This window comes from Asterias rubens, chromosome 9 (genome assembly GCF_902459465.1).
Source record: "Asterias rubens chromosome 9, eAstRub1.3, whole genome shotgun sequence".
Taxonomy (NCBI): Eukaryota; Metazoa; Echinodermata; class Asteroidea; order Forcipulatida; family Asteriidae; genus Asterias; species Asterias rubens.
The window spans coordinates 4,112,084-4,131,779 of NC_047070.1; the positions used below are offsets into that span (position 1 = coordinate 4,112,084).

The 19,696-nt window shown below is 40.3% G+C and overlaps 1 protein-coding gene across 1 annotated transcript in view; it reads left to right on the plus strand.

Annotated features, from left to right (window-relative positions):
• LOC117294773 (lymphocyte antigen 75-like) overlaps positions 1–19,696 on the plus strand; it is a 34,183-nt gene continuing 14,487 nt past the window's right edge. The window contains exons 1-13 of the mRNA XM_033777291.1: positions 1–196; positions 2,229–2,405; positions 3,988–4,158; positions 5,086–5,258; positions 5,949–6,109; positions 6,774–6,952; positions 8,293–8,340; positions 8,718–8,910; positions 10,065–10,189; positions 11,002–11,112; positions 12,638–12,766; positions 14,648–14,805; positions 19,493–19,616. Of these exons, the coding sequence (XP_033633182.1) occupies positions 1–196; positions 2,229–2,405; positions 3,988–4,158; positions 5,086–5,258; positions 5,949–6,109; positions 6,774–6,952; positions 8,293–8,340; positions 8,718–8,910; positions 10,065–10,189; positions 11,002–11,112; positions 12,638–12,766; positions 14,648–14,805; positions 19,493–19,616 (1,945 nt within the window). The remainder of the gene's footprint in view (positions 197–2,228; positions 2,406–3,987; positions 4,159–5,085; positions 5,259–5,948; positions 6,110–6,773; positions 6,953–8,292; positions 8,341–8,717; positions 8,911–10,064; positions 10,190–11,001; positions 11,113–12,637; positions 12,767–14,647; positions 14,806–19,492; positions 19,617–19,696) is intronic.

A 19,696-nucleotide genomic window follows, 5' to 3' on the forward strand; every position in this document is an offset into this window, starting at 1 on the left:
ATGTCTCAATGCCGTAAGGATTGGAGTCAGTACGGCAATCAGTGCTTCTACGTCAACACAAATGCACTGTCGTACAGAGACGCCAAGGCGCACTGTCAGTCATTCGGAGGAGGGGCAAATATTGCCAGCATATCCGACAGTGGAACCAACAGTCACGTGAGCTCACTGCTGGTGAGCTCAGACAGATACTACATTGGTAAGAATTTCATTGAAATACAACCCCCCCCCCCCTCAAAAAAGGGCTCAGGGAAAAAAAGAGTTGATTTTAGACCGGGCCCCTGTCCTTACCCGCATATATGATGTTTTGTAATGTAAACGACGTAGAATTTGACTGCAAAACGAATGCGAGATCTACGGTACATCTACGTGACCGTCAAAAATGACGCAGGCAGGCTGGAGGCCACTCTCTCAAGGTGCACCCCACCAAATAATCTCCCATGGCACACAGTGCAAAATGCTAAATATTCAAAAATACACGAACAATACTTTAATGTCTCACAGCTTTTAACTTGAAAGGGATAATTATTGATTGACTCTTGAACTTTTATTCTCTGCTCAATTTTGTATGGGGAGTCCCTGGGCCCGTCGAGCTATTCTCCCTCCAAGTAAAAACATCCCTTCACAGGTCTAATTTGTCAAAACGTCCGGGCATCAATCTTGAAAAATGTCCCTACTCCTCTCAGCAAATAGTATACAAATATTGACTGCTTCGAGTGCTATGGTTAAAACTATGACTCCCGAGGTGATCCCCGGAGCGTTCTATTTTCCCAAGGCGAAGCCGAGGGAAAATAGAACGCTCCGGGGATCACCGAGGGAGTCATAGTTTTTAACCATTGCACGAGTAAAAGCAGTCAATAATTTGTTTTATATAACACCCAAGCAGATCCTTGCCATTTGATTGGAGGATTGTCCGTCACGTGATAGCAAATAAAAGTACCATTGCACGCTGAGTCACTCGCCGTGCTTTTTCGTTCCATCCGAAAAGTACCATTGCACGCTGGCACGCTGCCAGCGTGCAATGGTACTTTTCGGATGGAACGAAAAAGCTGAGTAAAAACATCACTGCGTGCGCGTGTCTTTGGTAACGCAGCAGGTGTTACTGCAAGAAGGCATAGTAAAATTACTAGCACTCGGCTTCTACAGTTGAAATTGTTTTTTTTGAAAGTTGTTTCTTTCAATCAAAATGACAAAGTTCTACTTGGATGTTATATAAAACAAATAATGAATGTTTTTCATTCGTGCAATGGTGCGAATATGTTCATTCGTTGAAAGCTGGAATGTTCCATTCAACTCGGCTCCGCCTCGTTGAATAGAACATTCCATCTTCCAACTCAAGAACATATTCGCACCATTGCACTCATAAACATTCATTATGTGTATATTATAACACCCCAAACATTTCTAAATACTGTACTATTATTATTAAGTTACAGACCTGAATGCTACAATCCACGGACGACGCGAATACAGATTGCAAACACTTTTACTTACTGTGTTCAATGTAGTGTAGTGCAGTCCGAAATGGTTACAGACTATTAATTAATCATCCTCGTACACGCAACGGACGTCTGGGTACTGCACGCCGTGTGCTAGTCTGTCGGACTAGCGCACGGCGCCGTGTGCTAGTCTTCGGACTAGCGCATGGCAAGCAAACCGACGCACTATCACACGGCCGTCGTCTAGCAAAACTAAGACATGTCATGTGACGCGCTCTAAACCAATGAGCAGGCAGAATACTTGCAAGGGGTGTTATAAGACCATTTATTTCAGGGCCTATGTCATCCAAAATACCTCAAACTGAAAGTCAACAACCCTCAGGTCATTGGGGAACATTTTTACACTGAAACACTTTCTGGGGGCTCTCAAATCTGTCTAATATAGAATGGGCCTACAAAAATAATATTAATGAGCTCGACGCTCTGTTTCCTCCTATTTGGTGGGGTGCACCCCTAAAGTGTAATAAAGCCTCGAAGTGTCGGCCTTCAGCCATGATACAAAGTTACTACAGAGGGCGCGCTTTAGAATGACCCCAACTGAGCTAGAGAGGGCGCAACTTAAAAACGAGGGGGAATCACCAGTCAAAACTTTCGTCGATAATGTCACTGTTACTGTTAGTGTTAGAAAGGTAAAAAGTGTCAGTTTGTGGAGCTCAGACAGCTCAGACGATATAAAAAACAGGGCACTGTTATTTTGTTCTTCGTTTATATTTCGTCGCTTCTTGTTTGTAGGCTACCAGGATGCTGACAGTGAAGGGACATTCACCTGGGATGACGGAGCGAGTGTCACGTACATTAACTGGCGAAGCAGTGAACCAACTGGAGGTTACAATAGGAACTGTGTCGGGTTATATTCTGGAGGTTGGGATAACTTCGGATGTTCTCACATATTTAAGAGTGTGTGCAGAGGTAGGTATCGAATGTCAAGCCTGTTTTAAGCCCAATTCATACTTCCTGCGAATGCGAACGCGATACGAATGTTGACGTCACAAATTCGCAAGGAGTTTCATCATCAGATATTTAAGAGAGTTTGTGAAGAGGTAGGTATCAAATGTAAAGCCTGGTTCATAATCATACTTCATGCGAATGCGAATGGGACGCAAATTTGACGTGACTGCTGCAAATTTTTCGTTTTTATACTACCGGTCGTTGGTACGAATCCCACTCTAGTCTATTCTTTGTTCAACCCCAAAAATCAATAATTAAAATTAACACTTCAAGACGTTTTCTACTCCGAGAACTATATGAGGTTTGTTCCGCTATTGTGTGGAGACGATAGAAGAACAAAGCTTGTAGTAGTTGGCATTTCTCCAGCTATTGTACTGTGGTGTCTTTTGCAAAGTTTCAAGTTTCTCATAGAATTGCCCCTTACCAAGTGGGAAATTTTGGCAAGGTACAGTACATGGTACACAATATGCAGTATATTTTCCACACTTTCCTGCCCTTGTGCTTAAAGGAACACGTTGCCTTGGATCGGTCGAGTTGGTCTTTGAAAAGCGTTTGTAACCGTTTTTTATAAAATGCATCTGGGTAGAAAGATAATGTAAAAGTGGAATACACACACAAACATGCCTCGAAATTGCACGGTTTTCCTTTTACCTCGTAGACTAACACGGTTGGCCTTTTATGTGATTCAAATTTTTGACTCCCATAAATGGCCGACTGTGTTAGTTCGAACAGTAAAAGGAAAACCACGCAATTTTGAGGCAAACTTGTGTGGATCATTGTATTCTACTTTTAAAACATCTTTCCAACCATTTTTTTGTATGCATTTAAAAAAAAAAGCGGTTACAAATGCTTTTTATAGACCAACTCATCCGATCCAAGGCAACGCTTCCTTTACTAACAGTATAATTCTATGAATGAATGTGGAAGTGCAGTGGCCGAGCACTGAATTCAAACTCTGGTGTTTCTGATCGCAGACTGGGGGTTCGAATCCCCAGCCGTGACACTTGTATCCTTAAGCAAGACACTTCACCATTGCTTCGTTCTTCGGCGTTCGGATTGGATGTTGAGCCGTTGGTCCCATGTGTTGTGTAACGCATGTAATTAGAAAAGAGAAATGGGTTCGCCCTGGTGTTCCTGGTCCAATCAACAGCAAATTGCGCCACAAAAACATTACACGGTGCTATCTAAGGGTCAGCGGCCAATTTCACGTAACACTAGGATTTATCATATCTCGAGTTAGGACGAGTAACCCGTCCAAACTTAGGATGGGTTTAATGCGTCCTGTCGTCAGATAGGGAACTGAACTCATCCTTAGTCCTAAGATTAATCCTAAGTTAGGATGATTGAGTTTGATGAAATCGACGGCTGGTCTCATAATTTAAAAACGTAGTCCCACATCTTGCAGGAAATACTGTCGTTACAGCTCAGGAGCGTCACTGAGTGACGGACAATGTGCGTTACCGGTATATAAGAAGCCACAATTATTATTAATATTTAACAATAAACTCAATAATTATTTTATTTGACCTTTGGTCAACTTTAGCAATTATCCAGTATACAGCCACGACCACAGGATGCCCTTGTTACTGGGACTCTACGCGTAATGACTGCGCATGCTGCTACACCGGAGGATGTAATTGTGGAGCCGATTACCCAGATCGATGCGTGGTCTGCGGCGGCGACTGTACCACAACTGAAGCTGAACCGCTTGAGGGTAAGAGTTTACATTCAGTCGTTGCTGAGCAGTCAACCTCACCAACCCCACCAACCCCAAACTCTGGTGTTTCTGATCAGAAGTATACAATTATGAACTTGTATCTAATAGTTAAAGACACTGGACACCTTTGGCGATTGTCAAAGACCATTCTTCTCACTTGGTGATACATCTCAACAAATGCACAAAATAACAAACCTGCGCAAAATCAAAGTTGTGAGTCATCAAAGTTGTGAGATAATAATTAAAGAAAAAACAGATGCTTTATTTTGGCCCCTTAAAATCTAATTATGAGGTCTCAAATTGAAATATTTTAGTGGAAAAGTAACTTTCCCGAAAACTACATTACTTCAGAGGGAGCCGTTTCTCACAATGTTTTATATTATCAACAAGTAAGTTTTTATGCTCACAATTGTTTTGAGTAATTACCTATTTGTCCAGTGCCTTTAAAAGGACAGAGTGCAGGACATTTTTGTATACTGGAATTCACCAATGAAGCATACTTCCTTATAATATCAAGTGTTCTAACAATTCCTATCAATTCAAACGTGAAGTTAAACAACCACTCTCGTCTCAATCTATTTTGTAACAATTTGTATGACTGCCGTTGATCACTATTTCCTGTGCCGTTATTGTTAGTGTTGTACTTACTTATATGTCTTGTGTTTTTTAAGGACCCCGATGGAAATAAGCCGTTTTTTATATCCAGGGGCCGATTTCACAAAGATCTAAGATTGATCGTAACTGCAAATCAGTCGTAGTTGCTAAGTAAAGTGTGATGTCACAATACAAACCACTATGGTGATACTGAAAATGTGTCTTGCGACGAATATTATTGCTTTGTGAAATAGGCCCCTGTGTTTGTAATTCTAAAAACACTAAATGTCTAGTTTATTAATATTATTGTTCTTACTTTTCTTTACACAGACTGGACACTCGTCTTTAAGCACGCCCGCTCTTCTGGAATTAACTTAGTAGATCTTTGGTCAGGGAGTGGAACCTACAACGATGGGTCTGCTTCCGCTCAGATCGTCACGTCAACTGCGGATCACTATAAGTCCAGTGCTGCTAACAACTACGACACAAACTCTATCGAATATGTAAGTCGCAGGCCTGTATCTTTGTTTTTGTTTTTGGAAGGACAAGGGCACCGAGGCATTTTCTCCTTGGTACAGGGCACCCTATGAGAAAATTGTAAACTTCTTCTGGAGCATGTCAAGGGCACCAAGGCAATGACCAGGGGGCATGGGGGCTTCGTCTAATTGGTAAAGGGCACCCTATGAGGAAATTGTAAATTTCTACTGGAGCATTTCAAGGGCACCAAGGCAATGACCAGGGGGCATGGAGGCAATGTCTTATTAGTAATGGGCACCCTATGAGGAATTTGTAAATTTCTACTGGAGCATTTCAAGGGCACCAAGGCAATGACGAGGGGCATGGAGGCTTTGTCTAATTAGTAAAGGGCACCCTATGAGGAATTTGTAAATTTCTACTGGAGCATTTCAAGGGCACCAAGGCAATGACCAGGGGGCATGGAGGCATTCACCTTTGTTTCCTCTCTGAAAAATCAGGCCTGAAGTTGGCAAAAAGAATTTGTGCTTCTCAAAAAAAAGTTGACTTTCGGGGACACTTTGCAGCAGCAGATGAAAATTATTGTTTATGAAAACTTGCCACCACAACACTGATTTGAATGGTCTTCTGTCATTATTAGTCGGGCAACTTTCGTACAGTTTTTTCAAATTTTGTTTTTCATTTAAAAAATTCCTTTCCATCATTTATCTATTGCTTAGGTCAAGTTTGCCTTCTATACTTCCGGTGGGTCAGAGGTCATGTCAATGACCTTTAATGCGGCAAATACAGACAAGACTAGTTGGTTCTCATCGGGTCAGTTACTGTACGCACCATATACAGACATCTACACTGCGTCCAAAAACTATTTCTCGTTGGCTGGGTAAGTCGGAGACCCTGATTTAGTCTAAGTTAATCCTAATATTACTTGCTGAGGTAAAACAAGTCATGAAAATATTTTTCGTTTCAGGAGACTAACATTATTTTAGCATGTAAAACATATTTTTGTGAAAATGTTTTACTAATTTCTCAAAAAGAAAAACAGCACCTCAACAAGTATTATTTTCAGGTAAGCTTTCTACTTTCATTATCTTCAAACTGTGTGAGTAATGTAAATTCTGTGGCAATGTGTTTTGTGTTACAAAAAGTACCCATACCATTTAAAGGCACTGAACATGTTTGGTAATTGTCAAAGACCAGTATTCTCAGACCAGTATTTCCAAACATATGCATAAAACCACAAGCCTGTGAAAATTTTGACTAACTTGCTCATGAAGTTGCAAGAAAATGATGAAAGAAAAAACACCCTTGTTGTAAAAAATAGTGTGCTTTTGAATAAAAGGCTTCCTGGCCAGAATCTTTTATCATTTTAGTGAGAAGTTATCTCTTTCTCAAAAACTACGTTACTTCAGAGGGAGTCGTTTCTCACAATGTTCTATACTATCAACAGCTCTCCGTTGCTCGTTACCAGTAAGTTTTTATGCTAATATATATTTTGAATAATTACCAATAGTGTCCACTGCCTTTAACTGATTCTCTTTATGCAGGGATACTGGGCTCCAGCGAGCATTCTTCATTAACTCATACTACGGGGGCTGCAGCATCGATGCTGGTTGGGCGTGCGTGAAAGACACTGGCTCCAGCACGGCCTGTTCATGGGACGGATACTACACCAAGCCCTTCTTTGTGTACAGTACAGCTAGCACTTACACTTCCTACCAATCCGGTGAGACACCTTTCTATTTTGCAGTATGCGATTTAATAATAATAATAATCAATTTTTATATGAGGATTTATCACAGCCTGAAGGGCGTCAATAAGTGCTTCCAACATTATTAGCCCTGGTCACTGGGCCTTAAAGCCAGTGGACACTTTCTGTAAAAAGTATTGTCCAAGGCCCACACTTCGTGTATCACAACTTATATATAAAATAAAAAACCTGTGAAAATTTATGCTCAATCGGTCATCAGAGTCGGGAGAAAATAACCCACCCTTGTTTTCCGCACGTTTTGCCGTGTCATGACATTGTGTTTACTATATATCCGTAATTCTCGCTATCAAGAATTGATAATTGTTATAAGGTTATTACAAAAAGTGAAGCATTTTATGGAATAATATTTAAAGAGAAGTCTTTTACCATTACCTTCTGTAAACACTGTAAGTTATTTGTAAATCCGTGAACTTTTATTTGTTTTTCTCTTCCGAAAGTGTGTAATGGCTTTAAATCATTCCTTAAACCATCTCTGCTCTCTTGGGAGTATATAGCCTGTGCTGTGAGGCTGTGCTTATCATTCACATAAACCATCTCTGCCTTCACAGGTACCCATTTTATCCCTGGGTGGAAGAGAAGCAAAGGTTAAGTGTCTTGTTCACGGACACAAGTGTCACGACCGGGATTCGAACGCACATCCCAATGAACAGCTAAAGCTTGAGTCCGGTGCTCTTATCTGCTTGGCCACAACACCCTTATTTCATGGGTGTTCACATAGACTTGCCCTGATCAGTCAAGGGGGTTAACGGTCAAGCGCACTGGTGTTCTGATCAGCAGAGTGTGGGTTCAAGTCCTGGTCTTGAGACTTACTTCCTTAAAGGCACTGGACGCTATTGTTTATAACTCAAAATAGTTGTTAGCATAAAAACTTACTTGGTAACAAGCAATGGAGAGCTGTTGACAGTATAAAACTTTGTGAGAAACGGCTCCCTCTGAAGTAACGTAGTTTTAAAGAAAGAAGTAATTGTCCACTAAAATATTTGAGTTTAATTTCGAGACCTCAGAATTAGATTTTGCGGTTCCTTAATCAAGCATCTGAAAGCACACAACTTTGTGTGACAAGGGTATGTTTTCTTCCACAATTATCTCGCAACTTCGACGACCAATTGAGTTCGAATTTACACAGACTTGTTTTTTTGTGCACTGTGTGTCGTTTATCAATTTTTGATATGAAGAAAGGAGACCAGCTCAAAATTGTACCCATCTCAAGCCATTATTTGTTTAACTTCTGGTGGTGCCAATCAGTGTAAATCCACAAAATTGTTTGAAATCATTCTGTTATCTTATGTTCCCAGGGAGCAGATCTTTTCCTGAAATCATGGCAATTTTTTACAAGTATTATGGTAAGAAATGCTTAATTTTCTCAATATTTTAATCCTTTTATTATTTTAATCTTTTGTTTCACCAACAAAGACTTTGCTTACCAAATTGAACTGACAAAACTCATCTTATTGTTTCTACCTTTGCTTTTGTTATCTCTACAGGAAAGTAAATTTAAAAAAGTACAAATTATTTCTTTGTTGAAAGTCTTCAGTATTTTAATATCTTGACTTTAGAGATGTTTCGACCAATCAGGATAAAACACTAGATTTTAGAATGATTCATTACTCACATCGACCAATCAGGGTGTAGCATATAACTGATGAATAATTCATTACTTACATCAAACCAATCAGGACGAATCATTCTAACCGAATGAATAATTCATTTTTCTGCATAGACACTTCCACCAATCAGGGCATCTGTGATGATAGCTGGGACCTTGGTAACAGCGCGAGGTCATGTTACCGGGTCGTTGAGTCTGCAGTGTCTTGGCCAGACGCGTTGGACGCGTGTCGCAGCCTTCGGTCCGATGCTGATCTTGTTAGCGTTGCGTCTGCTGACGAACATGCCTCCGTACTTGCAGTGTCTCGGTAGGTTCAGAGATTATTTACTTTCAACTGGAAAAGTGATTAGGGCATCTGCCTCAAATAGTGAAAAATTAAGATTCACAATCGTATATTATGAGGGGGAAAAAAAAGTGGCGACGAGGTCTTGTATTTTTAAAGGCACTTGACACTATAATTACTCAAAATAAGTGTTAGCATAAGCACCTACTTGGTAACAAGCAATACCAATGGTGTAAAACATTTCTGGAAAAGGCTCCCCCTCTGAAGAAACGTAGTGTTTGAGAAAGAAATAATTTCTCACTAAAATATTTGAACTAAATTAGAGACCTCAGCTGAGGTCTCAAATTCATTTGAAAGCACACAATTTATGCGACAAGGGTGTGTTTTCTTCCAGTATTCTCTTGCAACTTCAACGATCAATTGAGTTCAAGTTTTCACTGCTTTGTTATTTTATGCATATGTTGAGATACACCAAGTGAGAAGACTGGTCTTTGACAATTACCAAAGGTGTCCAGTGTCTTTAAGCATTCGTGATAAGTACACTCCCACACAGGATCAAAGGGTTCCCATCTCAGGAAAGCTACATTGAAGGGAGAGGCCAGAGTAAAACATCCTTTTTTCTGGCAACTCACACCTGGTATCTCCATGTAATTCCTTTCCCAAACAGTGGACTTAATTGGATCATGCTCGAACCAGTGGTGCCGCTGATTGCCCCAGGCAGATAAACTGTTCATCCGTTAGGTTTAATGAGTATTTTTAATTTGTTGAAAAGGATGTATACTTTGTGTGTTTGTGGCCAAACCCAAAGCTGTCCTGTAATGTTTTTTTATCTTCTTTGAAATATTAGGAGAATGATTGACATCCCTTTCATTTGGGTCAGAATGTGATTTTAATTCCCTACAGTTTGTTTCTTCATTTTCATACTTCCTACGAATGCGAATGCGATTCAAAATTTGACGTCACAAATTCTCCATGAACATTTCAGAAGAGTTGAAAGTTGCTCTCTGATGAGATGTACTGAGGTCCTGCAAAACATTCACAGCAAAAAACAGACCTGTGACATCAGAACTTGCATTGCATTTACTAGAGGTATGAACCGGGCCTTATATTAGGCACAGAATGGTCCTAAGCTAATTCTGGTTTTATATTTTTTTTTTCCCCAAATATTTTTCTTGAAGGCGGACTTTCATCGGAGCTGAGTATTGGATTGGCTTTAGTGACAATAACGAGGAGGGAACCTGGGAATGGAGTGATAATACTTACAGTACATACACTGCCTGGAACCCCGGAGAACCAAACAATGGTGAGTGAATACCATCAGATAACGGTCAACAATTTGCCTGCCAGATTATCTTGGCTGGTTGTTTTGTTTGCATTTCTTATCACGTTTTTAAGGGATTGCTCTTTCGGATAGTGATTAGTTTCGCTTTTTGGGCAATTCCTAGGCTTCTGTTTTTTCTTTATATTTGTCGTACTTTTCAAGTATTTTGTTGCTGTGTGTTTTTGATGTTTTTAAAGCCTGAATAAGTATTGAATCGTCAGACAGTAGGAGGGTTGACTGTGTACTGTGCAAACACTTTCACCAGCTTAGTGCAGGCGGGCAAAATCATCTTTCATTCAAAACCGTAGCATTCGATATGGAATAGTCAGACAGTAGGAGGGTTGACTGTGAACTCATTTACTACGTGATATTACATGTATATTGCAGGCTGGCATAGTATTTATCTATCATTTCAACCCCACAGTGGATGAAATTAAATGTTCAGGCAGTAGGAGGGTTAATAGTGTGATAATCAATGGTATAGACTGTATTGAATATGACGTCACCATTCAAATATCTGCCATACAACATGGTGATGTGCTCGTGTGCATGGGTGTGTGCGAGCATGTGCCGTATAAATCAAACCAGGAATGCGGCGTGCTGCGTGCTTTACTGATGTACGCGTTTGGACGCGCATACGGTTTGCCCTACAAGATGGTGACTTGCATAGCAACAAAGGGATTATTCAATACGGTCTATTCAATGAGCAAACAACACTTTGCGGCTAGTCACTCTTGTTTACAGGCGACCCTTTGATTTCTAACAAGTTGTTCCTTATTCTCCTCACAATGCAGCCAATAGTAAAGAGCATTGTGGAGTGATGATGTATTCAGAAGAAGGCTTATGGTATGACCTGGATTGTGGCAGCTCCAAATACTACATCTGTGAATACCCGTTGAACGTCAGTAAGTACAGACGTCTGAAAAGGCCGAGTCACACTGCAGCGATAACGAAGAAAATGATAACGATCACGACGCAGAGAGAATGCAGCATATTGGTTGAATTGCTCCACACAGAATACGCACACGCTCATTCAACAAATGGAATGCGTTCTCTTTGCGTCGTTATTGTTCTCGTTATCGCTGCAGTGGGACCAGGCCTTTAGAACTTACATGTATGTTGTGGTTCTTATTGCAAAAAGTAGTTTCCTCTGTGGTTTGTTGGAAGACTTGAGGCACCTTGCAAAAATCAGTCCAGAAAAAAATTCATGGCTCTGCTTACCTACGAATTATGCGCTTGCGATCACGATCCTCCGCTTGCACAGCAAGTGGCTGAATTTCTGTGCTAGCTGTGTAAGCGTAGAATGCCTAGTATGGTGAAGTACTGTAAGCAGAGTCATGAAATTCGGCCCTGAACAACCAGTGGATAAGTGACACAGGGCAAAGTTTGTTACCCGCCGTTAATTCACCACCAAAGAAATTGAGCGTCGGAGAAACCATGTCAGAAGTTCACAGTGCCTCGGGTCACGTTTGTACACAAACAGCAGAGAATTAGACCACTAGAAAAAAAGCCAATCTGGTCTCTTCCTGGCTTACAAACTCCTCTAGCTACACTACACATCTTAATAAAAAAACATTGACCTCCTAACCTTGCAGATCGCTCCAAAACCGCAAGATTGTTTATACTACATTTAATCAGTCAGTCAAACCGTTGAGCACTCAGCAGAGTGCATTGGCATGGGGCATGTCTTTAGTGCACCCGAGAAACTGTGTACCTTTCAGCGAGTAAAACTGTGTCTCTCATCAGTCATAGAAATACATAACTTTGACTAGACCCCCTTCAACAGCTCTTGTTTGAAAAATCCTTGCCAACTCTAAGTTTGGGTTTGTGTTATATTTTTCTGTAGTATCTTGTGCAATGTGGAAACCCCGTTAACGGCTCTTGTTTCCAAAATCCTTGCTACCTGTAAGTTTGGGTTTGTGTTTTATTTATTTATTTGTTTCTTGTGCAGAGTGGAAACCCTTTTAAAGGCACTGGACATTATTGGTAATTACTCAAAATAATTGTTAGCATAAAACCTTACTTGGTAACAAGCAATGGAGAGCTGTTGATAGTATAAAACATTGTGACATCGGCTCCCTCTAAGAAACATAGTTGGTAGTTTTCGAGAAAGAAGTAATTATCCACGAATTTGATTTCGAGACCTCAGAATTAGAATTTGGAGGTCTCGAAATCAAGCATCTGAAAGCACACAACTTCGGTGACAAGGTTTTTTTCTTCTTTTCATTATTATCTTGCAACTACGACGACCAATTTACTGAGCTCAAGCTTTCACAGGTTTGTTATTTTATGCATATGTTGAGGTAGAACAAAATGAGAAGATTGGTCTTTGACAGTTACCAGTATCGTCCAGTGTCTTTAACCATTAACAGTTCTTATTTCAAAAATCCCTGCAGTCTCTAAGTTTGGGTTTGTGTTATTTTTCTGTAGTATCTTGTGCAGAGTGGAAACGCCAGGGATATACCAGCAATGGGTATTACGTCATCGACCCCGACGGTCCAGGACAAGGGAACGATCCGTATCGGATTTACTGTGATATGACGTCCGATGGAAGCACAGGTGAGACGATGCTTTCATGATGTTGTTTAAGCTTAACTTTTTAGCTTAGCATGAAAATCCATATTTTTGTTTTTTTACCAGGAAAGAAATAGCCATATTGTTTTGGAACTATAGAATTGGTTTTGCTAACAAAACAGTTGCTTGCAGTGTAAGCAATTTATGTAATCCACCATCAGTGTCGTAGCCAGGAATTTGGAAAGTGGGAGTGCAAACTGAAAAAGTGGGAGTGCAACCTAAAATCACTACAAAAAATAGAAATGTGTGCGTAGCACACAACAAGAGCGCGCAGCGCCAAGTCTGTCTCACCCCCCCCCCCCTCTTAAGGGCCCTGGAAGCTCTGGATACTGTAGGTGCTCTCTGGTGGTTTCTGATGCATTTCTGGTACCTATTTCTGTTACAAGTAAACTATTTTGATTTAATTTTTGTTTTGTTTTCAACTCGAAAATGAGAGGCTTTAAAGCACAGATATTGTAAAGGTGATCGACGTCCACTATACATTATTAAACTCTATAAAATGTTTCTGGGTCAATATTAGGCCAGTTCAAAGCAGTTACTTGGACCATGGAGCTGTGCTTGGACCCATTTAGCCTGAAATGATTCAAAAGCGATCAAATAATGCAGTACAAGTTTGCTGTCAACAAAATATTTTTTGGCATTTGTTTATACTCTTGATACAAATTTTTGCTTAAAGACTAAAAAAAAAAATGGAGAGGTACATGTATTGAAGAAATTAAGAGTTATCATTTACTAATGTAAATTTTCTATCCATTCTTGTCCATTTGATTTCAGAACTATAGGCCTAAGGTCAAGAAGCTGATAATAGTTGTTGTATTTATTTTAAACAAATCAGTTCCACTGGGCAAAAAAACGTACCATGCATTGAAAAATAAATTTGGGAGGTCTATACAGCAAAACCGACTTTTGAAAAGAAACATGAACCAGTTTTTGAACCTTTCGAGCGGAAAATAAACATCGTTTTTTCAACTGCATTAACATCCAAGAGATGCAAACATTGAAATTCAAAAAGGCTTGATGTTTCAAACAAACTTTACAACGAACAAACGATGTGCCCTTGAATTTCTAGAAGGAAAAAAGATCGTCATGTTTGCTGCCGTCGAGTTGGGAAAAACTGCGGAACCAATCCAGAAAGCAACTGCAGAATGTATGCGGTAAAAGGTGTACTGCACCGCGTATCACTCAGTTACCGATACTGACGTCATAGTAGAAAAATCCGGAGCGCGACAGTTTGTAGGATGGTGGAGATGAGATTGGTACCTAAAATAATCTGAACGCAAACGCGTGTGAATTCGCCTCTATCATACCACGTACCTCTATCATACCGTGCATGGAGTTCATGCTGCCTGCCGATGACGACGACTGTCTGTTAAAACGAAGTCTGCGTGTCTCGCTTGCGTTGTGAATTTGCAACGGGCTTCACCCAAGCCGTGCATCAAATTTTTGCCCGAGTTTTCAGCCCAACTGGCCGTGCTAACAAGGCGTGCACGGCTCGCTAGCTAACACGTTGTCCACCATATACATAAACTGACAAACCTGTAGAAGTTTGAGATCGATCGGCCATCTGTGGGTCATGAGAAAGTAGCGAAAAACCGATTACACATTTTGCATGACATTGATGCAGAAACAAAAGTGAATAAACTCCATACGTGAAAATATACTATTTATTTCTCATCAAATATGAAATTTCATACAGAAATATTTTAAGGGATGTTTTTTAACATCATCATCATTAGACCGTGTAAGATTTATGTAAAACTGTGATCTTCACGTTTTTTTATCTTTTTCTGTAACGTTCCATGAAATTAACAAATTCTGTTTAACGTCTACCCTTTTCTCTCCCCCCCCCCATTCCACCTTAACAAGGCATCACGGTGTTCAACCATAACCAAGAGATGCGTCAACATGTGCAAGGTTATGAGAGCCCGTTATCGTACGTACGGACCTTGAGATACAACGACGTCACCACAGCTCAAGTAACCGCTTTAGCAGATATAGCTGGATCCTGCACTCAATATATTTCGGTATGCATAATAATAACAATAATGATAGACGGTTTTTATACACTTACATCATTGCCGGGAGAAACTCAGAAACTACGTCCGTGCACTTGGTAAATGTTCTGCGGTATTCTGGGGCGTTCACTGGTATTCTGGTGTTAATATTACATGAACCAACAATAAATATACAGGAAACAACGGGGCCATTCTGAGGTATTCTGATATAAACGTTATATAAACCGACAATAAATATACAGGAAACAACGGGGCCATTCTGAGGTATTCTGATATAAACGTTTTATAAACCGACAATAAATATACAGGAAACAACGGGGGCATTCTGAGGTATTCTGATATAAACGTTTTATAAACCGACAATAAATATACAGGAAACAACGGGGGCATTCTGAGGTATTCTGATATAAACGTTATATAAACCGACAATAAATATACAGGAAACAACGGGGGCATTCTGAGGTATTCTGATATAAACGTTTTATAAACCGACAATAAATATACAGGAAACAACGGGGGCATTCTGAGGTATTCTGATATAAACGTTTTATAAACCGACAATAAATATACAGGAAACAACGGGGGACTTATAAGCAGCAAGAAAATGAATTACACGTCAAATTAACTCCAGAGACTATAAGCCGTAAAAAGGGGGACCGATTGAGTTGGCTCAAACGGCGATAAATAACTATAAGGAAAATGAGAAAACTGCAACTTGCTGAATATGCCGAACAGGAAAATGTTTACATAAGGGAAGTGTTGACTGCGAAGGTTAAAATAAAGATATTTATACATAAGGGAAATAAATGCTAGAAATAACAGTTGTAAACAGAATAAGGTTACTTACGGGAGATGGCTACGGGAAATTACATGTCTGAGAAGAACTAAAATAAACTCGAACTGAACACAACGGAATCGGGAACAGAAATGAGCCTAAGGTGTATGCTGCAAGAATATATACCAAGCAGCCAACACCACTTCGTTGGTACCCGGGGCATACTAGACATTCCAAAGCAAATACAAAGTAAATACCAGAAATGCAGTGGCCGAAATAAAATAAAGGGGAAGGCGGGCGGGACAATAATAGAAATACCTTAGGATAATACCATGAAGGAATAATGATAATACAATACAACAAATACACTTATCGACGGAGATAACACTCCCCCCAATTAATGAATTACATTCTAAATATCAATATCAAATAATAATAATCGAAGGACCGCTTGTGCGACTTCAAATACACCCATAAATATTAGTGCTAAAGGCACGATACCATACTCGTAAACTCCATAACAGATAACCAAATAGCAAAATTCAAAGTAATCGTAACTAGAACAATAAGAAGAAATGTTTATAGCAAAAGCCGGAGACGGGATTGATCAATACTGTGATTATTAACAAGATAATTAATCACCAGCAGGGGAAAAGAGACATCTGAATATGACGTGTTTCATACTCGACCTTACTGCCCAGAAATGCTTGCTGATGTCGCCCAGGAGCCATACGACCCATACAATTACACTACCAGAAATCATACAGGGATATTTACTTATGACGTCACGTTCCTTCAACCTACTGCTTACGCACAGGAACCCGTGAGGATCCAAAAATGGATTAGGCGTTCTAATTATTCTGGACGCTTTGACGGCTTTGCCCTGATTTACTCTCTCCTCCAACTCTAAACTAGAAGTTAACTGTCGGCTCTTCCGAATAAGTATAGGCCTAGTCTCAACTTTGCAGACTTCTTGTACTGACAAACTACTTGCAGGTTTATAAGCTCTAAGGACTCTACTAAACATCAAGCACCAAGCCAAAACCCTCTTTATTCTTCACCATGCTGAGTACTGCTGTATTAAAATGCACAATGGATTAACTAATACATCATCATCTCTAGACTTCACTGGGGGAGCTTCGCTGCTGACCGCTTCGCACACAGTGACAGATTGACTTTTCTTCACTTCTAAATTAGTATCTACCAAGATGGCTGGTTTGCTATGGGGTGAACCCAAATCACTCCTATACTGATGCAGCTTCTGCGGACCGTTCGACCGGCCAGACACATACTCATCTACCGAGGAACTCGATACAAAATTACAAATAACTTTACGGCTAGGTAAGGTAACTGGAGACTGTCCGTTCAAACACCAACCAAACAAAGTGCGCACAGCGAAAGGCTGTCCTGCCCTACCTCGTCTTACATCTAACGGAACAAACGCCTCTGCGTTGTCCTGACCAATAAGTAAATCAACTGACACATTACCGCACTGATAAGCTGACTTTAAATCAATCCCATGAAGATGGGCATGCGATGAAACGTCAATGCCTGCGTTCCTGACAGGTATTTCATCAACTACATACACTACGGCTAAGTCTAGACTCTCGCCTGCCTCTGAGGAAACCCACAAACTAACAACCTCACACTGCTGTATACCGGACTTATTTAAAGTACTAAGATCAACGTTCAGAGTTTTACCTGTAATTCCTAGCTGTCTTACTAAGGCACGGGAACAAAACGTACTACTCGATCCACTATCTAGTAAGGCAAATACTTTACGCTGTCTGTCTGCAATAACCTGAACTATGGGCATGTAAGTTGCCTTATCAGTAAATACACCGGCATTAGATACCTTTACATTACTGGTACTACTAGGCATGTCATAACCATGATGGATGTACATTGTGTGTTTCTGACCACACCCACTAACTCCACACACAGATCGCTTACCACAATTATCAGTATTGTGAAATGGGAGGAGGCAATTATGACATAACTTATGATTAATTACAACCTGCAGTCTATCTCTAGGATTCATCTGTTTGAACTTTCCACAATTCCACAAACGATGTCTCTGACTACATAACACACATGGCTGTTCAGGTTTAGCATAAGCAACATTCTTAACTTGATCATCTTGGTCACTTGGCTGTGTACCCATCCCCGGATTGTACACAGATAAAGATGTGGAAAAGTTAGAGGACGAAGCCTTGTACTGACTTCTCGCGCTATCTGCCTGCTTGCGTTGACTAATGCCATACACTGGGTCGTTCACTTCTGTGGCAACCAAGTCTATGAATTGAACAAGCTCTTTAAATACAGGATAATTACCACTGTTGTGCTTAGATTTGAACACCAACTTTCTCCACCTCGACTGAATGTAATTCGGGAATCTACTGATTATTTCTAATATGACTGTGTTAACTTCTTGTAAAGTCTCCAACTGATTAAGAACAAGAAAAGCATTACTCATATTATCAGCAAGTTGTTGAATATCTTGGGGGGATCTAACTGGTCTACCCGATTTCAAATCTCGTACAAGACGCTCTGTAACCAGATGAGGGTTACCAAAACGACTATCTAATATTGAACGAGCCTGATAATACCCAGTTTCGCCTCCTATTAACTGGCAACCTCTAATCGCCTCCGTGGCGGGGCCTGAAGTGTATTGCATGAGCCGGGACAACTTAAGGTCGGAGTCTTGACATATTTTGTCTACATTAACATCAAATGCCCTAATGAACTGATGGAAATGCAATGGATTACCACTAAAATTCTCTAACTCTACTCTAGGGAGATTAAGCAAACGCAATAATTCATTACGAGATAAATCTGAGTCATCGGCAGTAATTTCAGTTTTAACCTGTGTGGATTTACAATACACTTTAAATGAATTGAGTGAAGAGATATACTCCTTCTGTTCATCATAAAAATAAGCCTCACTTTCATCTATATCTTCATCTTGAGTGAATGTCTCATGGTAGGCATCGTGGGCCGATTTAAACTTTCTGAACAACTCTTTAAGTTTGATAATTTCGTCGTCAATACCACCAGTGTCATCTTCGGCTATACATTGCTTAATTAAATTAATTTCTTTAGTTACCGCCCTCTTGGCTGTCGTCCCGCCGGTGATGTCGTACTCGAAGGGCTTCTCAAAGCACTCCAACATCATTACCCATGCCCTCGGCCATTGAATACATCCATTGAACCATTTCAGCTCCCTGGGGAGTATTGACCCATTTCACCTGACGTCATCATCAGAAAAATCTTGAATGCGTCATACTGGTGGGCAATTTCACTGTGCGTTTTCATATATAACTCTATGCATAGAGTATGCTGTGCGTTATGCAGTGAAGTGCGCATTTTAGACGACGCAGCGTTAATACATGTAAACCTAACTTGCCCACCAACATGGTGAGCGTGGCACCAGTCGCCTCGTGTGATGCGCGTGCAAGGGGTCAATACAGCATGTTCTGCAAATATGCGCTACTCGCCTAAATCAATCACAAGAGCCATCTCCGCCCTAACAGGTACCCATTTTACCCCCGGCTGGAGAGCAAAAATGATAGTTAAGTGTCTTGCACAGGGACACAAGTATCACGAACCGGAACTCGAACCCGGTTTAAGTTCTGATTTGCGCAAATTATGACTGGCCTAGAATAACAGTGCCATCACTGCATCCACGGTTTCTTTTCAAAAGTTTCATCCTGTTTTTGAGATTTTCAACTAAAAAGTGGCCTTTGCACAAGGAGAGTGGTTTTGCCCTTTCTGAATTGAGCGATGTTCCCACACATTTTCTTAGAGTTAAAGTTGTACGTTTTGTTATCTTGAGACTGAAATGTTCAGTTATTCATTTGTTCATTTATTCATTTATTCTTTTATTCATTTATTAATTTAATTTATTCATTTACATTGCAGTTTGAGTGTTATGGGTCCACAGGATCGTACGGTTACACTGCGTGGTTCACTCGTAACGGAGACATGGCTGACTACTGGGGTGGAGCGCCCTCATCGACTAGCGTTTGCGCATGCGGTTACTACGGTAAGACCAGCTATAAAAAAAAAAAAAAACACTTGGAGATCAACACAAAGAAAACTAAGGATATGGTCTTTGATTTTCGA